Source organism: Mesocricetus auratus, unplaced genomic scaffold (genome assembly GCF_017639785.1).
Source record: "Mesocricetus auratus isolate SY011 unplaced genomic scaffold, BCM_Maur_2.0 Super-Scaffold_100023, whole genome shotgun sequence".
Classification (NCBI taxonomy): Eukaryota; Metazoa; Chordata; class Mammalia; order Rodentia; family Cricetidae; genus Mesocricetus; species Mesocricetus auratus.
Window position 1 is genome coordinate 27,960,099 of NW_024429204.1, and position 22,733 is coordinate 27,982,831.

The 22,733-nt window shown below is 41.3% G+C and overlaps 1 protein-coding gene across 4 annotated transcripts in view; it reads right to left on the minus strand.

The window, feature by feature from the left end:
- Positions 1-650: 650 nt before the first annotated feature.
- The window catches only part of Tmem71 (transmembrane protein 71), a 38,257-nt gene continuing 16,174 nt past the window's right edge, over positions 651-22,733 (minus strand). For 2 of the 4 annotated variants that reach the window (XM_040730497.1, XM_040730496.1), the window contains exons 6-10: positions 16,212-16,400; positions 12,439-12,514; positions 5,528-5,589; positions 5,366-5,426; positions 651-2,020 (exon numbers count right to left, since the gene is read on the minus strand). In XM_040730497.1, the coding sequence (XP_040586431.1) occupies positions 2,005-2,020; positions 5,366-5,426; positions 5,528-5,589; positions 12,439-12,514; positions 16,212-16,400 (404 nt within the window). In that variant the 3' untranslated portion in view covers positions 651-2,004. The remainder of the gene's footprint in view (positions 2,021-5,365; positions 5,427-5,527; positions 5,590-12,438; positions 12,515-16,211; positions 16,401-22,733) is intronic. The other 2 variants (XM_040730499.1, XM_040730498.1) reach the window with 2 other exon arrangements.

The window sequence follows — 22,733 nt, forward strand, 5'->3', positions numbered from 1 at the left end:
TATTGGCTTTGGCAATGATTTTTTTTATTATCACACCAAAATCGCAGGCATCAAGGATAAAAATGAACACGTGGGAGGGTATTAAATTAAAAGCATATGCACAGCTTAAGAAATAATGAACAAAGTGAAAAACAAAAGCTATGGGTTTGGCAGGAAGTATCTTTTGCCATCTATCTCATACAATACATAGGATATTCACACAATTTAATGTGAAGACACACAGTGGGTCTTGGAGACTCATGGCTGTCATCACAATGCTCAGAAGGCTGGGTCCTGAGGATTGCCATGAGTTCAAGGCCAGCCTGAGTCACATGGTGAATTCTAGGCTACCTTTGGTCTGCACACTGAGAGATTCTGTCTCTGAAGCCAAATACCAAAACAAAAACAAACAAACAAAAAGTCAAACCACAAATAGACTAGTAAAAAAAATGAACAAAAACCCAAAGAATCAAGGTCAATAGCTCCGTGAAAAGATACATAGGAATACGTAAATATAAATCATATGACGCACATGGCATGTGTGTAATCTGATGGCGAGTCTGCTTGGTTATTAGTATAATTTCACTTAGCCAAAAATCGTACAGAAATAAAAGTGATATTATATTAGCTACTTTTCTTATTGCCTCAACAAAACACCTGGCAAAAGTAACTTGAGAAAGGAAAGGTTTATTTGACTCACAGTTGACAGGGATACAGTCCATCATGATGGGAAGGCAAGGGGCAGAAGCCTGGGTAACTGGTCACATTGTACCCACAGTCATGAAAGAGAGAGAGATGGATGCTGGTACTCAGCTCCCTTTCTCCCCGGCTCTATTTCATTCAGTCCCTGACACCAGCCCATGGGATGCTGGTACCCATGTTCATGGGGAGTCTTCTCTCTTCAGCCTAACAGAAACAACCACATAGACATATCTACCTGTGTGTGTCTCAGGGATGACACTGAATACAGACAAGATGACAGTGATTATTAACCACAGATATAAAAACAGTTAATTTGGCATTATCACTTTAAAACATATCATTCTCTACACAGAAGTTTCTCACCAGAGGATACAGAGGAGAGCATTCTCATTAGGGCACAGCTGAGATTTCTTGGTGAGAGGTAAGACTAGTAAGTGTCTTCTATAGTTCTTCAGCCAGTTACAGAGTTTTACCATTTTTTTGTGTTTTCAAACACTCTTATTTTTCCTTTATCTTTTATGCAGCATATTTTAATCACAATTTGAAAGGAAGATGATCATTACTCCCCAGAAAATTTTTAAAAACTTAGTAAGGAAAATCATTCAAGAGAAGAATTCATATTAAAAAAAGCTCTCTCCTCCTCATTTTCCATCAGTGATGAGCTACTCTCTTAGTTCGTTTTCCATTACTATATTGGAATACCCAAGGCAGAATACTTAGTAATGAAAAATGACTCATTTGACTCACAGCTCTGGAGGTTCAAATGCATCTGCTTCATCTTAGTGGTGATTTCAAGGTGGATGGCGTCACATCACATGGGGATGGATGTTTGCAACATTGTATCATGTGTACAAACTTTGTCTATTTCCTATGCAACATGTATTAATTATATAAGCTTGTTTGCATTGTCTAGTTAAAGTGGGTCAGCAAAGCATAGCTGCATGCTGGTAGACCAGAGATATTCATGTTCCAAGTCACTCACAGATTTCTCTAATTAAAATTAATATTTGAGGTCCACCACCTTCAGGATAACTAGGGGAGCATCACTCCAGGTGGTCTGTGCTCTGTCACTTCCCCTGTCCCTTCTGTTTCAACTGACAATGTTCGTGAAAGAAAAGAAATTCAATATTAATGTCATGAACCAATTACTATTGCATGTGGAAATTGAGATTTTAGGAAGAAATTACATGGTCAAATAAAAGTTTTTTTCCTCAGTTATCCATTTGCTCATTCCCTTCCAATAAAATGGTGTATTCATTCCAAGAAGACTACAAATTACTGTTTCCAGATATTCAGGTCCAAGACATTCATCACCAGTATTCCTCAAGGACTGTCAAATCTAGATTAGAGAAGAAGAAATATGAATGAATCATCACACACACACACACACACACACACACACACACACAGGAATCTGAACAAGGAAGAGTGGTGCCTCAACCTGGATTCACTATACATCAATTTTCCCTCTCACAGTCTTCCTCTGAAACTAGGCAGGTTTTAACCTTTGAAACCCACCACATAAATAGGCTAATTACCATTTCAGACACATTCATGTAAGAGGGAGAGAGTTGCAGCATCTTCAAAACACAGACACAGAATTCTTGACTGTATAAAGAAATCCTTCAAGCACCAATGCAGAAGACATCTTTGGGCTGATGGATGTGTATAGAGCACCTATTGTTTTGATGGCGTTGGGGTACATACAGTTCTTGTTTTCACAGGTCTTCATGTGTACATGTGTGTACATGAAAACTGGTGAGCTGGAGATGGGAAAAGATGGAGAGACAATGAGAGAGAAAGAAGGGAAGGATAGGAGGAGGAGGACAAAGTATGTACACAAATCATCAAAAAAAAGATCTTTTCCCATAAATGAAGATATAGATGAGACTGTCAGTGAAGAGTCGACACACACTCTTGGTGTATTTGCTTTTAGGAGAGAACAAAGAAGGAGCACAGAGAGGCAGGGAGGTGCCTAAAATCCAACTTGGGTGAGTAACTGTGACAGGTCATATCACACATGACCTCTTCCAGGAAGGCTTTCCAGCCCACACCCCACACCTTTCACAGTCTGGCGTTCGTTTGGCCTAATGACAAGCTCCATGCTTGTGTTTACCATATAGAAAAATGTGCCCTGCCTATTGCATGTATGTGACTATTATGAAACTCTGAAGTGCTAAGACTAGCCATGCGCCTTGAGTTTGTGACCCTGAGACCCATATTAGAGACTCATTTCGTGACTATTCAGATGAACTGGGCTCTATACAGTTCCCAGGAGAGCTTTGGTAGGTTAAGTGATTCCACAAACCAAGGGGTAAAAGTTACAGAAACCGGCTCTCCAAGATTGTCATTGTAAATGTGCAAAGAATTACTCAGACAGGCTGTTATGACTAAAGACCCTCAGGGATTGGATCCAGAAGGCCTAGAATCTAGGGCAGAAGACAGCTCCTCCATGGCTTTAGGGCTTAAATTCCCACTCTGAGGAATTCTGCCTTCACAAAACTTCTATACCTGATGACAACTTATCTTTCCAGTTAATTGTGCATTTAATTTTTAATAGGAGGGATTTATATAAGTCTCACTGTCTAACAAACCTTAATGATGCTATCGCTACTGAATTTTGGAGTTTTAAGATAGCACTTTGGGTAAAAGTTGTTCTTGTTTGTCTGTTTATTGTGTTGCTGGAGAGCAAATGCAGGCCTTGCACATTCTTAAGCAAGCTTTATACAGCAGGGCTACCCTCCAAGCCACCTTCTTACTCTCTTTTAGTTTGGTGGCTCTGATATTCAAACCTAGGCTCTTGAACATGCTGGGAAAACACTGTGACCACTTCTGCTAGCCTAGCACTGGCACACAAAGCTGAACCACCATGGAACATCACAGGATGGCAAGGTTTAAAGAATATAAGTGGTGGGAGATGTCCTTCTGTATATATGTTTCTCTTTTTGGTTGACGAATAAAACACTGATTGACTGACTGGCCAGACAGGAAGTATAGGCAGGGCTAGGAGATGAGGAGAATTCTGGGAAACATAGGCAGACAGAGTCATAATAGAGAGCCTGGGAAGAAGGATGCACCAGACAACACCATGTGGAATTACATAGACTAATAGAAATGGGTTAATAATTAAGACAGAGCTAGCCAAAAAGAGCCCCTAGTCACCGGCCAACAATTTTATAACTATTATAGCATCCGTGTGTTCATTTGGGGCTGAAGGTCAGCAGGACCAGTGGGAACAAAGGACCTCCTTATATGTGTGATGGGGGAGCTGCACAGGGATTCGGGGTCTTATACACATAACACACCCCAGCTGATGGACTTGGGAACTCACAAGAGACTGGACTCAACAGCATTCCCTCGTGGGAGGTGAAAGGACTCACCAGGCAACACCCTACCCGTAGGGACTGTCGACAACAATGGTTAGGGGAAGGGTGTCACTTTCTGCAGTGGTGTAGTCACTGATAAGGTGTTCACGCTCCTCTGATAAGTAATCTCCCACCTATGCTCATTTAAACTCAGTGGGTCACAGATACAAAAAAAAAGATATGAAAATAGGAGAGGTACTTGGTAAGAAGGAAAGTTTCAGAAGGAAAAGAGCCAAAATAGGGTAAGAGTGGGTAAAAGTGACTAAAATTCATTATACAGCTGTATAGTGTAAATTATGTATATATAGTCATATATGAATGAACGAAACTGTCAAAAATAAACAAGATTAATCCAAAATACTTGATCCTTCCTGAAAAACTCTAGGTAGGGCTAGATAAGGCAAGCCTGTGATCCTCTACTTAGACTTAAATGATCTGGAACATAGGTAGGAGATAAATAGTTACCTTAGAAGAATTTTAAACAAATGTAAATATCAAGGGTTAAAAAAACAGTGATTAGGGGATGACCCCAATACCCAATTACCACACTATATATGAGATTCAGCAAATCTTATCCTATCAATGGTTGTCCTCAGAAACCTGAATAGCTGGGGATCATGGGAAATGTCACTAAAAATGTCAGTAAATCCTCAGTCTTGCTTAGAGTTGTAAACAAAGGAAATCTCCACTCCCCCCCCCCCACTGTGGTTTCAGGGTCGGGACCAAGATTTCCTAAACAAGGGTGCGGGGAGGCAAGAACGGTGGCCAATAGACTGATTTGACCTGCAGACCCTGCTCTATCTGTAAGCCCTGGTGGCTGCTCCTCGCAGCAACCACAGTGAAGGCCAGCAACACAGCCTGTCTTGCAAAGGGATGCCACGGAGAAGCTGCTTTAAATTCTGTGAGCATCTCCCAGACCCTGGAAGCCCTCTGAAATTCTCATTAGGAGAGTTTGAAAGGGCAGAGAGATTGTAGTTGGTAACAGTTCATTTCACAGGCACTTTGCCAGGCATTTTGGAAGCTGTACCACAAAGACATCTTAATATGAGATGTTTAGGAAGTGGAATGCTATGAATCTATAATGGCACTTTTCTTAAAAAATGAAATTTTCCTATTACTTCTAATGTCTAAAATATATTTCTATTTATTTTTGGGAATAAATATGACTGCTACTAGGTTTTATCACTAAAAGAAAATATTCTTCCTATGCTGATGAGGGCTGTTCCCCTCTCACCATCTCTCACTCAGCAAAGACCACCCACAAATACCCGATTCTATCATCTTTGATCAGACATGGATAGCACTGAGGCAGCACTTACTTAGCACAGGTGGTGGCTTTGAAATAGCCAGCAAGGCTGAGAAACAGCGGTTTCATAATGTCTTGGGTAGAAAAGAGAAATACGTATTTATTTTTCATCTAAATGACCATGATTTGAGTAAATTCCAAGAATTAGAGCAGTAATCTTGGAAAAGGTACTTACAAGCTATTGTGATCATCAATGCACAGGTAAAGATGCTAGCTAATTCTCCTCCCATAAACCACCTGGAAAAAAAATAAGATTGTGTAGTTGTAGCTTATTAACCCTGCATTTCCAACACATACAGTGTTCTTTTAGACCAAGCATAGACTCGGGATGCCAAGACTGATTGTGTAGATGCAAAATACAAATAGTTTTCAGCAAAAGGGTAGACAGATAGGGCAACAAAAGAGACCAGAGAACCCTGAACTAGAAACACATGGATACATTAAACGGTTTCTATTTTCTAAGATTTATTTTTACTTTTAATTATGTGTGTGTCTATGCATGTAGGAAGGACAGTATATGCATGTGAGTGCGGTGCTCTCATACGTGGGGGTCAGATTTTAGATCACCCTGTAGCTGAAGTTACTGGCTATTATGTGCCACCTAATGTGGGTTCTGGGATCTGAACTTGGAATCTCTGTAAGAGCATTCTCTCTTAACCTCTGAGTCATCTCTCCAGCCCCTGTAAACTGATTTCTAACAGAAATGTGAAAGCCACTCAATGGAAAGGCAATCTTTCCACCAACAGCCTTGAAAGAATTGAACATTTAAAAGCAAAAGAATGAACCCTCAAGCATGTATCGTTTTTTCTCTTGTTGATTTTATTTTATTTTTTTAAATTTCATTTTACTTTCCAACCAAAGTTCTTCCTCCCATCCCTCCTCTTATCCCCTCTCACCCACCCCAGTCCAACTCCCCATCCACTCCTCCCAATGGGTAAGTGCTCCCCATGTTAAGACTGGGCATGGCATCCCTTCATAGGGAATGGACTCCAACAAGCTAGTTCAAACATATATCTTTTTGCTTACTTTTTAATTAAATTTTTAGTTTAAATTAAAACAATATTATTTTAAATAGCAAAGCAGTTTCTCTCCGTCCTGTCGTTTCACTCCCCACTCAAGTATGTAACTTATCTCACACAATATTGAAATTAAAATTAGTCAGAAACTACATTATAAGCCATGAAGTATAAAACTTCCAGAAGAAATCATAGATGAAAACTGTATGACCTTGTGTTTGGCAACTAATTGTTAAGTACAGTGTCAAGTTCAGGGTCTACAAAATTAAAAAAAACAACAATAATTGAACTTTCTGAAGATTAAAGAACCAAAGCTCTTCTCCAGGAAGAACAGTATTTAAAGAATGAAAAGTCAGGAGAAAACATCTGCAAATCACAAATCTGCTAATGGACTCCAATCTAGAATACATAAGAATAACCAAACCTTAGCAACAAGGTAGCTGGATAATAACAAAGTACAATGGCATGTATATGAAATGCCATAATGAAACCTATTACTTTGTATGAAATTTTAAAATAAAACCCAACAACCAGTTAGCAATCAGCCTTCAGAAATAGATGTAAAATGTGAATACATTCCACATCTCAGGTAAGAAAATATGTGGATGAAGATAAGTATTTAAAGCAATATACAACATCATTTGTCATTGGGCCATGCAAACTAATTTATCAAGTGGCTCGAACTGCAATACTGAGCAACGATTATGTATTTATCAGAACCGTTAAGTCCCCAAACAGCCATGACAAGTGAGAGAGAGGCTGCAGGGCCATCATTGTTAATGGGAATGAAAATGGTGAAACTATTTTGGCATGGTTTGGTACCTAGTTCAAAACTAAAGGCAAACTTATTATATTATCCCACCATCCATTTGTGCATATCCAAACTCAGTTCAAGCCTTCTTTGTATAGATTTTACTAAAAATTATCAAAAAAATGAAGCAAGCAAGATGTTTTTGACCAGTGGTTATATAAATAGGCTGTTATACACCAACACAATGGGACACTGTTGAGCAACAAAAAGTAATGGCATATTTATTGTTGCTGCAGGAATGCATGTTAGGGGAGTGAATGGTTTCACACATTAATCATTTACATGAAAAATCTCATAGAACTGGGCAGCACAGAATAAACCTCAACTAGCGCTCATAAAAATTATCGAGACATTTGCATTTATGCTCAGATGGGATATTGGTCTACAATTTCCTTTTTTGTTGTTGGGTCTTTGTGTGGTTCTGGGATCAGGGTAATAGTGGTTATTCAAAGTTTGGAAATGTCTCTTCAGTATCTATTTTGTAGAATAATTCAAGGACCATTAACATCGGTTTTCTTTGAAGTTCTGGCAGAATTTTTCATTCAATCCATCTGGTCCTGACCTTATTTTGGTTTGGAGATTTTAATTACTGCTTCTATTTCACTAGGGGTTATGGGTGTGTTAAAACTGTTTGTTTCAGCCAGGCGTTGGTGCCTCATGCCTTTAATCCCAGCACTCAGGAGGCAGAGGCAGGCAGATTTCTGTGACTTTGAGACGAGCCTGGTCTACAGAGCGAGTTCCAGGACAGGCTCCAAAACAATACAGAGAAACCCTTTCTCAAAAAACCAAAAAAAATGTTTATTTCATCTGGACAGGGAAACATGGAATGAGTCATGCGGCATTGAGATAAGGCTATATATATTAATATAAACACATTTGTGATACTGTGAGTGTTCATATGTACATAATTTCCACACCTGTATATGTCAAGCAAGGTTATTATATGTGTACAAATATTTTTCATTTCTGTCTACACCTGGCCTAGAAGCAATGACATTCCAAAACCAATGAGTAAACTTGGCACCCTGATCTCATAATGTTCTACAATAAAAGAATTGGGGGAAATTCAGGGAAATGACTAAAGCTAGGGCAGGAAAAATACAAGATAAGTCTGAATTATTTATTAATTAATTGTTTTCTCAAGAAATATAAAAGATAATGGAACTACTAAGGAATGATGGATGACTCAGAATATGTTTTTGGCAGAAATAAGATTTATTGATTGTGAATTAGGATAAAAGCATGAAGGGAACATAAACCTAAGGTGACTAAAGGATTTAGGTTGAGCTGGGTAAGTGAATGTCAGCCCTGCAAGCAAACCTGACTCTGTCATTTGACAGAGACATGTGCATTCTTTCTAATCAGGAGTCGATTTACAAATGGTGGTGATTTACTATCACTGTCGGTTACATGACAGTGCATTCTCACCTGGTGGTGTCTTCACATTTTTATTCCTCATTGCTATACTGTCAAGATTTCAAGTAAACTCTGTACACTGTTGGCATTGTACATGTTGGTTGATTTTAAATGCTATTAAATGACGTTTCCTAAAAATAATTAAATAAATAAATAAGTAAATAAAGCAAAAGCCAAGTGTGGTAGAAGGTGCCTGTATTTCTAGCACTTGGGGGATCGCATCAAGAGGTGTAGGAGTACAGTCAGCCTCAGCTACATAGAGAATTAAAGAGCAACCTAGGTTATAGGAAGCCCCCGTACACACTCGTGTGTGCTTGTGCGTGTGTGTGTGTGCACACACATGTGCGCACACACCTACAGAGAGAGAGAGACAGAGACAGAGAGAAAGAAAGTAAATCTAAAGTATAAAAGTATATAAAAGGGCAGTAGTAGCCAATCAAAAAGAATGTAAGAGTTCCTTACAGAAAATGGGAAGTATTGAGCAAGAATTTTTTTAAAAGCAAGCAAACTGTAGTGTTAAACTACAATCCCAGAGTACAAATTAAAATTCTGCGAAGTTGGGAGAGTATAGAGGGGGAAAAGGGATGAATGTAGTCAGAATGTGTTATATACCTGTATGAAACTGTCAAAGAGTAAGTCCATTTAAAAAATCCTTGACTATATACAGATATGAGTAAATGTTTAAGTTTGGATTTTCTAGTTTTCACCTAATGGCCCTTTTCTGTTCCAGGATCCCATCCAGGAAACACATTACATTTAATTATCATGTCTCCTTAGGCTCTTCTGGGATATGACAGCAGGGTCATGATGACCTTACTGGTTTTGAGGGAGACTTCCAAATGGGCTAAATGTCATTCATTTGGACTTTTTCCTTACTTTTCTCATGGCTGGACTGGGGTTTTGGACATAGAGGTAAAGCTCTGATGGGGAATGTCCTTCTATATATATGTTTATCTTATTGGGTGATGAATAAAACACTGATTGGCTGCTAGCCAGGCAGGAAGTATAGGCGAGACTATGAAATGAGAAGAATTCTGGGAGAGGAGGCAGAGAGAGAACACCAGGGAGAGACACCATGTAGAGACGTGAAAGATAGGACGCTCCAGGTGTTCTCTGGTAAGATAAGGCCATGTAGAAACACATAGATTAGTAGTTATGGGTTAATAATTAAGAGAGAGCTAACCAGTAAGAAGTCCTGGTCATCAGCCAACAGTTTCATAATTAATATAGCGTTTGTGTGTTTACTTGGAGCTGAAGGGCAGTGGGACCAGGCTGGAAAGAAAAATTCCACTACAAAGTTCTACTCTTACTGCATCCTGTCATGGACACATAAAATAATCAGTCTCATCTCACTGATGTTGATCTTGATCACCAGAGGTGGTGGTGTCAACCAGCTCTTCCCACCACACTGTGTAGACACCATTTCTCCTCTCTTCCTTTGGAAATGAGTTTCTAAACATGGCTCACACAAAAGTGACATGGAGATAAGCTCTACTTATGAAGGCATCTGCATAGGTTAACCCATGAGGAATGTTTCACTGAGAGCCCTGTCAAATATGAGATGGTGTTTCTTGACCAACTTGGAAGTTTGAAACACACGACGTTAGAAGAATGCTGACTATGACCACTCTGCATAATTTCTCCCAGCCGTTATTGTACTAATGCACATTATCCGTTTCCTTCTTGGGGTATGTAATGAAGAATGTTACAATCTATTTTTAGCCAGAGAGCCTCCTCCCTTTGTTCCTTTGGTTCCATTGTGATCCAAAGCATTTCTTCAAGCTCATAATTAAGTGGGAGGCTTGTTTTAAAATACCAACTTTCACTAGGCCTAAATTCATATCTCAAGTGAGAGGATCTAGGAGCTGGTATTATAAAAACCAGCCTTCCCATGCAATATGGACCCATGTGACCCTCAGGATGCAGGAGTTGGAGAGTGTGTAGCATTTTCCCACCTGAGTCCAAAGACTGTGAAGCTTTTAGGACCCTACTGTTCATTTTTGTTTCATCCACTCAGTCAAAAATGTCCATGAACTCTCGTCGTTGATGATACAGAAGTGAGCACCATGCACTGCTGTTCCTTCTGGATTGCTCATATTCTTTAAGAAATACTTTAAATTTTATCTATTTTTTGTGTGAACTCATTTGTTTGGTGCACATGTGCACGTTTTTGTGGTGCATGTGTGTGACGGGACACAACTCAAGACTTGTTTTTCTCTCTCCAATATGGGTTCTAGGTGTTGAACTGAAGACATCATGCTTGTACTGAAAACACTTTTTCTTGCTGAAGCATGCAAGTTTCTCACATTCTTGTGAGGCGGGCTCCTGACTGATAATTTGGATAACTGGACCTATAGCAATGGGTCAGGAGTAGAAAGAGTTCTGAAGTAAAGGAAAGGAAAACACTGTCTACAGCACATACTTGCAGGTAAGGTCTCTCTAATAGAGAATGGGAAGCAACTCCAGAAAGAATTGAGGTTGTGATGGGGGAAGTCCTTCTGTTTATATGTTAATACAACATTGTTGGCCAATAGGGAAGCAAGATAGGTGAGACTAGGAGTCAAGGAGGATTCTGGGAAACAGAGGCACATTCAGCCAAGATATAGGATGCCAGAGGAATAAAAGGCCTGGACCTTCTCTTCGGTAAGAGAAGACCACATGGAAATACTCAGACTAGCAGTTATGGGCTAATAATTAAGTCAGAGTTAGCTGATGAGAAACCAAGCACACGGCCAATAGCTTCATAATTAATATAGTGCCTCGTGTGTTACTTGGGGGCTAAAGTGGCAACGGGACTCAGGCAGCTGGCGGGAAGACTACACGTTACAAGGTTGCTTGTTAATTAGATTAGGTGAAATAGATTTGTACCAGGCAGAGGGGACAAAGACTCTGAGGCATGAATAGGCTTAGAGCCGGAGGGACTTGATCACTTTCCTAGAATCTTGGGAAGAGGCAGAGCAAGAAAGCATGGCAGGGACACAGAGAATAGGAGGGAGATGTTGACACACCTCTAGTCAGGACTGAGTGCTGTGTATCTTACAATGCTAAGCTGGATTCTCTGGAACCCACAGTTGTGTGAGCGTTGACAGAGTAAGATAGAGTCCCTTGTATTAGTCTCAACAACAAAACAATAAATCTAGTATGAACAAAGTTGTCTTTACACATGTTTGTCTGACAGTAACTATTCCAAATGACTCTACCCAGGACCAAAAGTTTCTGCCAGCCAAATACAGCCTTATATACAGAGTACTTCTACAGGGACATTCGCCCAGCAACTTCCCTCCAACCTCAATACATCATTCTTATTGTCAACCACTGTGGCCAAAGGTTGCTGTTTCAAACTACTTGATATAATTCTCTTTGTTTTCCCCTTTGTAAAGATCACCTCTTCCCCTCTGAAGTCACCCATGGCTGCCTATGTGTCCCATGCAGCACTCCGCTAGTTCCGCAGAAGTAGTGTCATCCTTTAGGGAGTATCTTTTTTATTCTTCTCTATGCTAGGATACAAACTACAACAGGAAAAGTAGAAGTGGGGACTTCAACTGTTCCAGAATGCACTTGAATGGGAACCTAGATCGTAAGTATCCTTGCTGTCGATGCTTAAACAGAAGATAGCATACAGGAAAATCCATTTCTAAATAAGGTACATTGGCTTCTGCGTGTACTGTAGAGGACAGAGGAGGTATGTGAAGAATACATGCACTATGATGGCAGATAAATGAACAAGTCTTAGCTACAGAGTTACCTAACATGGTTTGGGGAAGGATGGAAGGACATCATCTATCAATTACAGCTCCCCATGGATTATGAGATGTTATGGCAAGAAAGCAAAGTCAGAATTACCTTGCACATGCAGAAATGATTAAGCACACCGCCAGCAGGATGGCCTGAAAGGAGGCCTTGAGCATCAGACCGGCTTCTGCAGGAAGAAGAAGAAATGGACCATGGGTTGCTGATTAATAATCTCGGAGAACAAAATTCCTGTCCTCAAGCAGATAACCCCGCTTCATAGTTTTCGAATGTATGTCGGTTTAAACAATTGATCGTCAATAAAAAGACGGAATCATGTCAAGTGGAGCTGGAGCGGGTCAGTGGCTGAGAACATGCCTAGTACACATATGGCAGCAGTTCCATCACATCTCTAGTTCCAGAGGATCTGACGCCCTCTCCTGGCCTCCGTGGGCTTCTGCACAGACATGGTGTACATGCAGGCATGTACACATATGTATACATGTTGAAGACCCTTTCTTAAAAATCATGTCACATTATATAGGTCCATTGACTAGAAAATTCCAGTCAATGGATAGAATTTCCTCTCTGACAGCACAACAAGAGACTACACGACTCAAAATGCTTCAGCCTTGCTGTTTGCTTTGATATTGGAGGAAGCCTATTTAGATTTTCTGATAAAGTCAGAGCTCTAAACATGTGATGATAGTTATGATTGTGCAACCATAACCTTAATAAAAACACCTACAATTTACAGAATGCTTTATTATTCACAAACACTTCTCATGTATTAGCTTATTTCATCAGCCCCCAAACCGTGCAAAGCAGGGAGCATTATCTGGGTTTTAAGGATGAATAAACGAAGTCTGAGAGACATGATGCAATAGTCTAAGATCATACAACCCTGAGGTGCCAGCACCAAGATTTAAAACCACATCTAGACAGGACATAATGTTTTGTCTGAAATGGGGCATGGAAAGACAATTGCAACTCTGCATACTGGAACTCTCTAAAGACCAAGAAAACAAAAAATATGTATTGTGAAATTTTCTTTTCAAAACTTTGCCATTGTTGAGCTATTTCAACACTGTTAAATAGTGGCAGAAAGAGATATCAAGCTTCAAGCAGTTATAACCGCAGGAATCATGACAATCATGACCTTGAGTCTTAGATTAATGACTGTAAGAAATCGGGGCAGTTCTAAAGAATACCACATGAGGACTTAAAACAAAATCTATGAATAGATTTCCACTTAATTTCTCCCAAGTGCCTCAGGAGTTTAATTTTATGACAGTTGTTTGTACAAACAGTTTATACAAACAGTTATTCAAAACTCAGTAGACTTTTTACTGTGTTTTTATTTTTGTGATTTAATGCTTGATATGGGGGTAGAGTTAGCTATAAATCTCACTGAGTCGGGTGGAATCCTGAAGTCTTGCAATTCAAACTGGAGCAGTAGTAAATTATGTCATTCAGAGTGTGGAGGATTTATGTATACTGTGAATTAAATAAATTATTGGGAGTTCAGTGGAATGCCAACCATCCATCTAAAGTGTGTTTGAATTCTCCATCTCTCCAGATTTCACATGCAATTAGCAAAATAAATCCAGTTTAAGACACAGCAACGATCGCTCACTGGCTGTGCATGCTTAAGGGAAAGTGGGTGTGTCTTTGAATTTGACAAGGAGATGAGTTGTGTGACTTTGGACCATTTGTTCATTGCTCTTTCAGCATCCATTGACTTGGTACCCGTTTGACTTTTCTCATCAGGAATCTGACCTTGATTCCTCCAACTTCTCCCAACCTTCTGATGCTCTCCCTACCCTCACACGTTACCACCTTCTATTTACTGCCCCTACCTGTCATCTATTTTTCCAGTTTTGAAGGCAATACCATACTCTCGGTGGGGAATCACGTTTTCTGCTAGAAGGTGGAGTGGCTGGCTTCTTCTATTTTCCATACCAGCATCTGGTTCCATTGGAACCTCACATAATTGCCAACAAAGTGACTGTCTTGCCCTGAAAATGGAATCCTCCCAGAATGGATGTAACAATTCTGGGTCTCACATCATAGCTATAAATGAGAAAAGTCTCCTCTGACAGACTGGAAATCTGAAAGGTGTGTGTCTGCAGAGTCACAAGGCACCACCTTGGGAAGATAGGCTCTGAGGAACAACACCAACATGGAAGACATGGCAGAGAGGCAAAGACTAGAAATACAGTCTCTGCTTGGGAATTATCATCTGTATAAGTTCATAAATGCTATCCCTGGAACTCAAGAGCCCTGATTAATACAAACAATGGCAAAAGACCCATGTGCTTAGCATCTTCTGTACCACCTGGAACAGAATTTTCACTCAGTTCCTACACATGGAGAACAGAAATGATGGATATAGCCAACCGATTCAGAGACCAGTGATAAAGGAACATAAATATTTCCAGGGAAGTTACACATGCAGAGTGCCCTTGAGTCATAGAATAATTTACTCCATCCACTACTCAGGAAGAGACAGAGAAGGCCCATTGGGGTAGTCTCATTTAGAGGGGGCCTTGATGAAGAGTAGGGGGTCATCTAGGCACAGCAGTACAGCAGACACCCCAGATACAGCAAGGACATGCATTTGTGGTGGCTGCAGTCAATATGAAGGCTTACTTCATCTGTACAGTGCTAGTATTCTTATGTGCACAATAAACCGAAACACTTATGAATCGTTTCACCACCATCAGGGAGAAATTGTTCTGCTCAGGCACTGGATGGTCAGTCTGGGACCCAGGGACAACCATGACCTTAGTTAGGTTCAGAGAATGATGAGAAACACAGGCAAGCATGCAAGAGTAGTGCGGCTCATGGGGATAAAAGAGGAATTCTGGAAAGCAGAGCTGGGGAGGCTAGGCTCCCTGGAAGAGGTGGCTGCTGAGTCTCAGTAGGTATTGATAGGCGGGCACTCAACTATGAAGTCAAAGCTAGCTTTTCTGTTATTGAAACTCCAGCACAGGGAGCTTAAAGACCCTTTAGCATTTCCTGAACAGCTGCAGGGGGAATGTAATGCATGGGAGCACATGCATGAGTCTTTGGAGGGATGCTCAGTGGGACACTCTTCTTTCATGGTTTATAAAGGCCAATAAAGGCAGGGTCATTTCCATTCAGTCTCTGCCACCTGCAGTGATAACCTCACATCTGTTGAGTGCTCATGTGGACACGACACATTAAATCCTTTGGGTCATTTTCATCACGGCAAAGTAAGAAGTAGGATTATCTCTCTGTACAGATGTGAGGTTAAATTTTAGAGTTTGGCAACCTGCTTGTAGAGCCTAGTACATTCTCCGCTATGGTGGCTGATAGAGCTGTAAATAATGGGTAGGGGGAGTCTTTGCAGGCTCAACAGGGCCAGCTCAGCTGTTCTTCCCTGGATGTGAGACTGCATGAAAATGTTATTAATATGCTACTGACAAACTGGAGTCAGCAGCACACGGGTGAGCTTCTTCCTCTACTTGTGCAGGATATACCAAGAGCCGAGTATCATCTTCCCTCTCATTTCCTCAAATTTTCCCCTGCTTTTGGAGTACGTCAAGCACACAACCAAAAATCAAGAAGCAAGTAGTTGAGACCTGTGGTTCTTCTCAGCTGTATCCAAACCTAACGCTTATCAGGCATCAAGGCCCTGGAAAAAGAGGGCGCTATAAACTCAGAGCAGCTGATGATTCCTGGGCTATGCTCAGAGGCAGGAGTCTCCACTGTGTTATCTGAACATCAGCAGGAACCTGGGTCTCCCCTTCCTCAAGCAGGCTGATGCCAGTTCCTAAGTGCACGTTAGTCATGGTGACATCATTCTTAGGTGGCAAGAAAGAAGATTTCTTTGGGTGTGGCAAAGATTAAAAATGACTCACTTGAATGCACCAAAGGGTTCTTTTGGAAGTGTCCTGATGCTTTCAACGGAGGCTGAAGAGAGTTATTCCTGGAGCTTTCTCTGAGATGCTGCTGAGACAGGATGTGGCCAGGAGAGGGGGTTTCTGGGGTGTCTGTGTTTGACTTCTGAGAATCCCAGCCATCACTCAGAGAGTAGTCCAAATCACTTCCTGGGAAAGCAAAAGAGTTACTCTCTCTCTCTCTCTCTCTCTCTCTCTCTCTCTCTCTCTCTCTCTCTCTCTCTCTCTCTCTCTCTCTCTCTCTCTCTCTCTCTCTCCTCTCTCTCTCTCTCTGTCTCTCTGTGTGTGTGTGTGTGTGTGTGCCTACATGAGCATGTGTGTACACATACATATATCCAATGATGCTGTTGTAGTTTTATGTTTGTTGTTATGATGAAACACCCTGACCAAACCTTTTAGGGGAAGAAAAGGCCCTTATTTGTCTTAGTTCCAGGTTACAGGCCATCATTTTGAGTAAGTTGAGGCAACAACTCAAGCAGCTAGTCATAGTCCCTCCCCCCTAGTCAAGATGTAAGAGAAATAGCTCCACCCATACCGACTACTTGCTTCTGCTCAGCTAGCTTCTTTCATTCTTACACTGTCCAGGGGTCCCAGACTAGGGAGCGGTGCATCTCACAGTGGGACACAAATCAATTAAGAAGCAAAATGATAATTGCCCATAGACCACGCCCACAGGCTAACCTGACCTAGACAATGCCTTGCTGAGATCCCCTCTTCCCAGGTGACTTGGTTGTGTCAAGTTGACAGCACACATTAGCCAATGGGGCTACCCTGTGTACAGTTCCCAATAGTCAGAGCAATGGCAACCCTGTACTAGTGGAGCAGGGGCGGGGAAGCCTTCCTGGATGAGATGGCATTTAATCTGTCCCAATCCTTGGAGGTGTAAAAGGCTTTTATCTTCACAACACAAATAAGAAAGATGAGAGTCTGCTAAAGGACAACAACTTTAGCAGTGACAACAAAGTGACCCAGAAGAGTTCAGGAAAATATAGTCTTACAACAACACGGAGGGTAGGTCCTGGAAGCCGTTGATTTCCCAACTGAAGAGTAAGGGGTCCGTTTACAGACTATGGGAGCGACGGACTGTCCCTTAGCAAGAGCGTCACCAGATGCATACCCGTGAGGCATTTCATCTAGGTAAAATAACAGTTTGATACATATATAATGAAATTCGGGTGGCCCTGAAAGAAATCGTGGATGGTATCCTAATATCCACGTAGGCAAAGAGACGGGTTGTCTCACCCTCAGTCTCCAAGTGATGTTAGGTCGTGAATGGATGTATTTGAAGTGTACACATGAACGTGTGATCTTCACATCATTAAACTTCATAGCGAAGGCAACTCCTCCTTCTAGTTTTCCCATTCACTCATTTGGCATTTATTGAATACCACTGTATATCAGACCATCTTTGCTGGTTGCCATAGATAAAGAAAGCAGCAGATAACCGGGAAGGACCATACGGCAGGGCTTGTCCTCAAGGGTGCTCCCACTAGCCAAAACAGAGATGCAACTAGAGTGTCTGTCCACAGACGGATGCATAAACAAAACGCGGCATATGCGTGCAATGGGATGTTGTTCTGCCTCGAGTGAGGAAGGCAGTCCTGCCGCTTGCAATAACATGGAAAGACCTGCGTGGCAGTGGGCTGAAATAAATGATCCCGGCAAAGGGGCGGATACCGAGTCCACTTCTGTAAGGATCTACAGAGGTAAACTTACAGAAGCAGAGAAGTCAGTAATGGTTACCATGGCTTCGAGAGTTAGGAGGTGGAGAAACTTGGGAGAATAGCATCCCCGTTACATTAAATGGATGCGTTTCGAGGATACGCATGGCACAGTCTGCTGCCTGTATTTGCCAATATGCTATTTTTAAGAAGATAAATTATGTTACATGTTCTTAAAACATACCTACACCTGTGCACAACACACAGAAGGATATAAGGTGCCTTGGGGATCTGTTTGGTGTGTCCTTTATGTTAATTGTGGTGATAAATAACAGGTGTTTGCATATAGCTAACTCATTACGTTGTACATGTTAAATGTGTACATTCCTTTGTGTATCAATTATACCTCAGTAAAGCTGTTTAGAGAGAGAGAGAGAGAGAGAGAGAGAGAGAGAGAGAGAGAGAGAGAGAGAGAGAGAGAGAGAAACAATGCGGAACTGAGAAGGGACCCCAGACATTCCTGGCTGGCCACACATTCCTGAAAGGCCATTCTGTGATCCCAGGACACCAGGCAGCCTCTGCGGCAACAGGAAAAATATCCCTATGCTGTTTCTCAGGACTGCCTGGTCTAGCTTGGAAAATAAGTGAAGATAACTGGAATTAAATAAAAGAGACAGCTCTTAGGTGGCATGTTGGAATTCCTACATGGAACTTTTAAATGATGGCATTAAACAGGAACCACAAAAATTCTTAGCACTCAAAATGTCCAAGGAGATATCTGTCTCTAAAGAGATATGCGTTTCCCCCAACCCACACTATTCTTTGACTGATTTTTTATCTTTTGATAAGTTTAATAATAAATTAATGGCTCTTAACACACCAAATATTTCAGCAAATATCTTTAATTGCACTATACTTGAAAGTATTTGTTTTGTGCTGTTTCACCTATTTTCTTCAAATTCAAGACAGATTGTGCTTGTTTAAAAAGGACAATCCTGTGTATTGTGTGCATTCCGCTCATGCTCTCCACACCTTTGCACATAAAATAAGCATTCTATTGCTTTCGGGAGAGGCACAAATCCACAAACAGATGTGACCGCTGGGGACACATATGGAAGTGGCATCAGTCGCAGAGAAAAGCTCAGACCTCAAGCTTGTGGCTTGTGTGCCCCAGGGCCAACAGACAGGGCTAAAGGAAGATCCTGTCCCATTCACTCCTCCCCGTGTGAATTCTCTGTTCTCTTTGAGGGTGACTCACAGCTCCAGGAACACATTCCATGTTACAGTTCGGGGTGGGGTTGGGGTTCTTGGGAACTTCAAAATAAATGCCCCGGGGAAAGAATGAATTGTGACTAATGAGGGAAGGTATCTCTGTGCAGCTGGAGAAGGGGTTAGGGGAGGACAAACTAAGTAGGCGAAATATTCTCTCGTCTCAAAAACGAAGTATGAGAAAATCATGGGAAATAGTGTATGATTGCAGCCACCGCACAGAGAGAAAATAGCAAAACATTTCATTTTGAATTCTTCTGGAGTCTTGTAACTAGGCTGTATTTCAGAGAAAAATAAATCGCTGATAAATCAAGAAGCCTTGGGTAAAACCGGAAAACTAGACGTCTGAGGAAATCTGATTACAGCTGGCAGCAGAAATGAGTGCTTTCCAAGTCTCGTGTGCACCCAGGTTGGCTAATTACTGATTTTTGGAAGGGGTGGTTTGATTTGTTATATTTAGAAGATATTTAACAACCACGAGAATCTTAATAAGATACCTCATGCATGGGCAGCACTACTGTGGTCCAACTGCTCTCAAGTTGTTTGGGCACATTTGGAAGAACCAACTATGGATGCCAGATGCCAACTTCCAAATACGTGAAAATGGCCTTTGCAAAAGCCATTCCCCACTGTTGTAGTTTAAGTGCAAAATGTCTTCCTTGAGCTCATGTGTCCGTCCCCACCTGGTTTGGAAAGATTGTGGGGTTCATAGGAGGTGGACCTTTGTTAAAGGAAGTACCAGGTCACTCAAAGTGGACATTGGGGTTTTATAGTACAACTGCATTTCCAGTTGACTCCCAGATGCATAGACACAACTAGACAAGCTGCCCCACTCTCTGGCCATCAGATCTTCCCCCACTGTGCTGGACTGTATACCTTAAAACTGTGAGCCAAAGTAAACCTTGTCTCCCCTAAACTGCTTCAGAACTTTGACACAAAACAAGAAACATAGCCGAGACACCAGCTATGGTTACCAGGAGTCAGCTTTGTGTTCTTGGACATCTTATAGAAAATGGTTCCTCTTGGTCACTTACGGTTTTCTTGGAGTTGTCTCTTTTAGGCTTTTGTTTCAGATCAAACTCAATCTTAATTGTGTGTAGTCTCACTGAGAAAGTAAACGCGCGCACACACACACACACTCACACACACACACACACACACACAGGTAAATCTGCTAAATGCTGAGCATGTCCATTGGCAAACAGAGGGCTTGAGGGACGGCTCAGCAACTAAAAGTATTTGATGCTTTTCCACATGGGCCTAGTTCTGTTCACGGAACCCACATGGCAGCTCACAACCATTTGTAACTCCAGCTCCTGGTGGGCCTTAGCCCCCTGGCCTTGGAGGGAACATCTACGCATCACTAAAATCAGTAAAAATAAGTATCTGTAGGCATGTGCTGAGGAAAGCATGGACCCCACGCTCATTGGAAACTTTTTATGAGTTAGTGCGTCTCATCTCCCCGGAAATCCCACGAGGTATTATCTTGCTCGTTGCATTGATAAAGAAGTAGAAGACCAGAAAAGTTGTTCAGTGTGCCCAAGAATGCACGTGTGGGAGGAGGTGCTTCCAGGACTTGAAAGCAGGGACACTTGGTCCGTGTGACAGGTCCTCTCGTCAGTCTGCTCTCCTGTCTTTCAGAGCTGGCACTGGCAGCTCTCTTTACACAGTCCCCCAAACGAAACACATCTATTTGTTAAATTTCTCCCACTTCCTCACAGCCCCATTCAATCTATCACAAACCTGTCAGCTCTATGTTAAAAAAGAATCCCTTAACTCTTTTCCTTCTAGTCACTCTGTACTTCCTTGGAAGGCTTGCCATTTCCTTTGCTTCTGAGGCCACACCAGCTATGCTCTATCCAGTCTCCCCTTGAATACTACTGGAGAACTGACATTGGAAGTCCAAATCTGATGTGTGTTCATCCTGTGTAGGCTCCTTCAAAATACCCTTGAGTCATTAGATAAACTGTCTCCTCAACGAGGCACAGAAGGTTCTTCAGCCCTCCACCATCTGTCTTTCCTAATCCAACCTCCACGTCCTGCCTCCTGCCGCTGTCCTGCTTAGATTTCCTTGTAATTGTAGCAAGAATGCACTTGGTTTCATTAATCATTTGTTCGTATCATGTGATTGATTTTTCATTTGACAAGTTCTTAATCTTTTAAAATTAATCTAGCATTATACCCACGTTCACACACACTATATACATACACATACACAGACACAGACACATATACATACACAGACACAGACACATACACATACATATACATATACATATATCTTCATATCATGCCAATTGGAAATTTGTACCATTCATCCAGTTTTCTCCTATTGGTAACAAAACCAGGGAAAACTGGATGGATGGCACAAATTTGCATTCTCATCACTTTCCCCTTAATTTCTCTCTGTGTAAAAGTCACAGTTGTTAACATGATAAATAGTATATTTTTCCTATTCTGCACAAAAAATACAATGAGTAAGAATAAGCAGCTTTGTTGGCTTTGTTTGATACTATATTCAGGGCCTTAGCAGTTTTAGCCTCTGTTAAAAAGAAAAGCAAAAAACAACTTCCTATTAAAGGAACCACTTCTCACAGCTCTCCACCTGAGACCACTCATCAAGATGGTCATTTCTTGCCAGAAAAGATGCACCTGAGTGGTCAGAGTGAGATGCATGTAAGGGGATGAAGACAGGACCAGAGTCATGGAGTTGAGATAAGAGCAATTGTAGAAGGGTCTATACCCAGGCGGGGCTCTCTGTGAGTTCAGAGCTCTGCTGTCGTATTTAACTTTTTTTTTTGGTTTGGACTATTCATTCTTATTTTGTGTGTGGTTTTGTTTTTTGTTTGTTTGTTTGTTTTTTGTTTTTGGTTTTTTGCTAGAAAATTAACCCAGTTCTGACTGAGAACCGGAAGAAAGCCAGCGGAATCTACACGTGTTAGGAAGGAACGACTAGCCACAATGCTTGGAAAGCCCGTTAATTCCAGCGATTTGGAAAGTGGGATAGAACGGGCAGAAATGTCTCACCTGCCTAGTGAGCCGCTCATCTCTTAAGGCCCTCTTGGATGTTACTAGACTTCAAACCCTTCCGTCCTCATTTAGGCTGAGCTCAGATTCTCTTTCTGGCTTGTGTTGGCTTTCTCTCCAGCATTCCGTCCATGGTCCTAATCCTGTGATGGCACTTAAGGCATTATACTATAACTATCTGAAAACTTACTTCCCTCCTTATCTGAGAAAGGAATTTCCCAAGATTAGGGTCATGTCTTATTTAGCTCGGAACAGGTGCTTAGCACAGTGGTGTCCACAGAGCATGTCGTCAAGGATCTGATGTGTGAGTAACAAGACAATGGGCTTTGAGTTCACAGCATTGCATTTATATATCTACATTTTGATGCATGGATACATAAGCATATATCAGATATGCAATTTATATACATATGTATAATCTATTTCAACAGAATACGCACACTTTTTTAAATTAAAGCAGTTGAGATTTAACAGCATCACCATCCCAGTATGTCAAAACTGAGATATGAATCCGGACTTGGGGTCA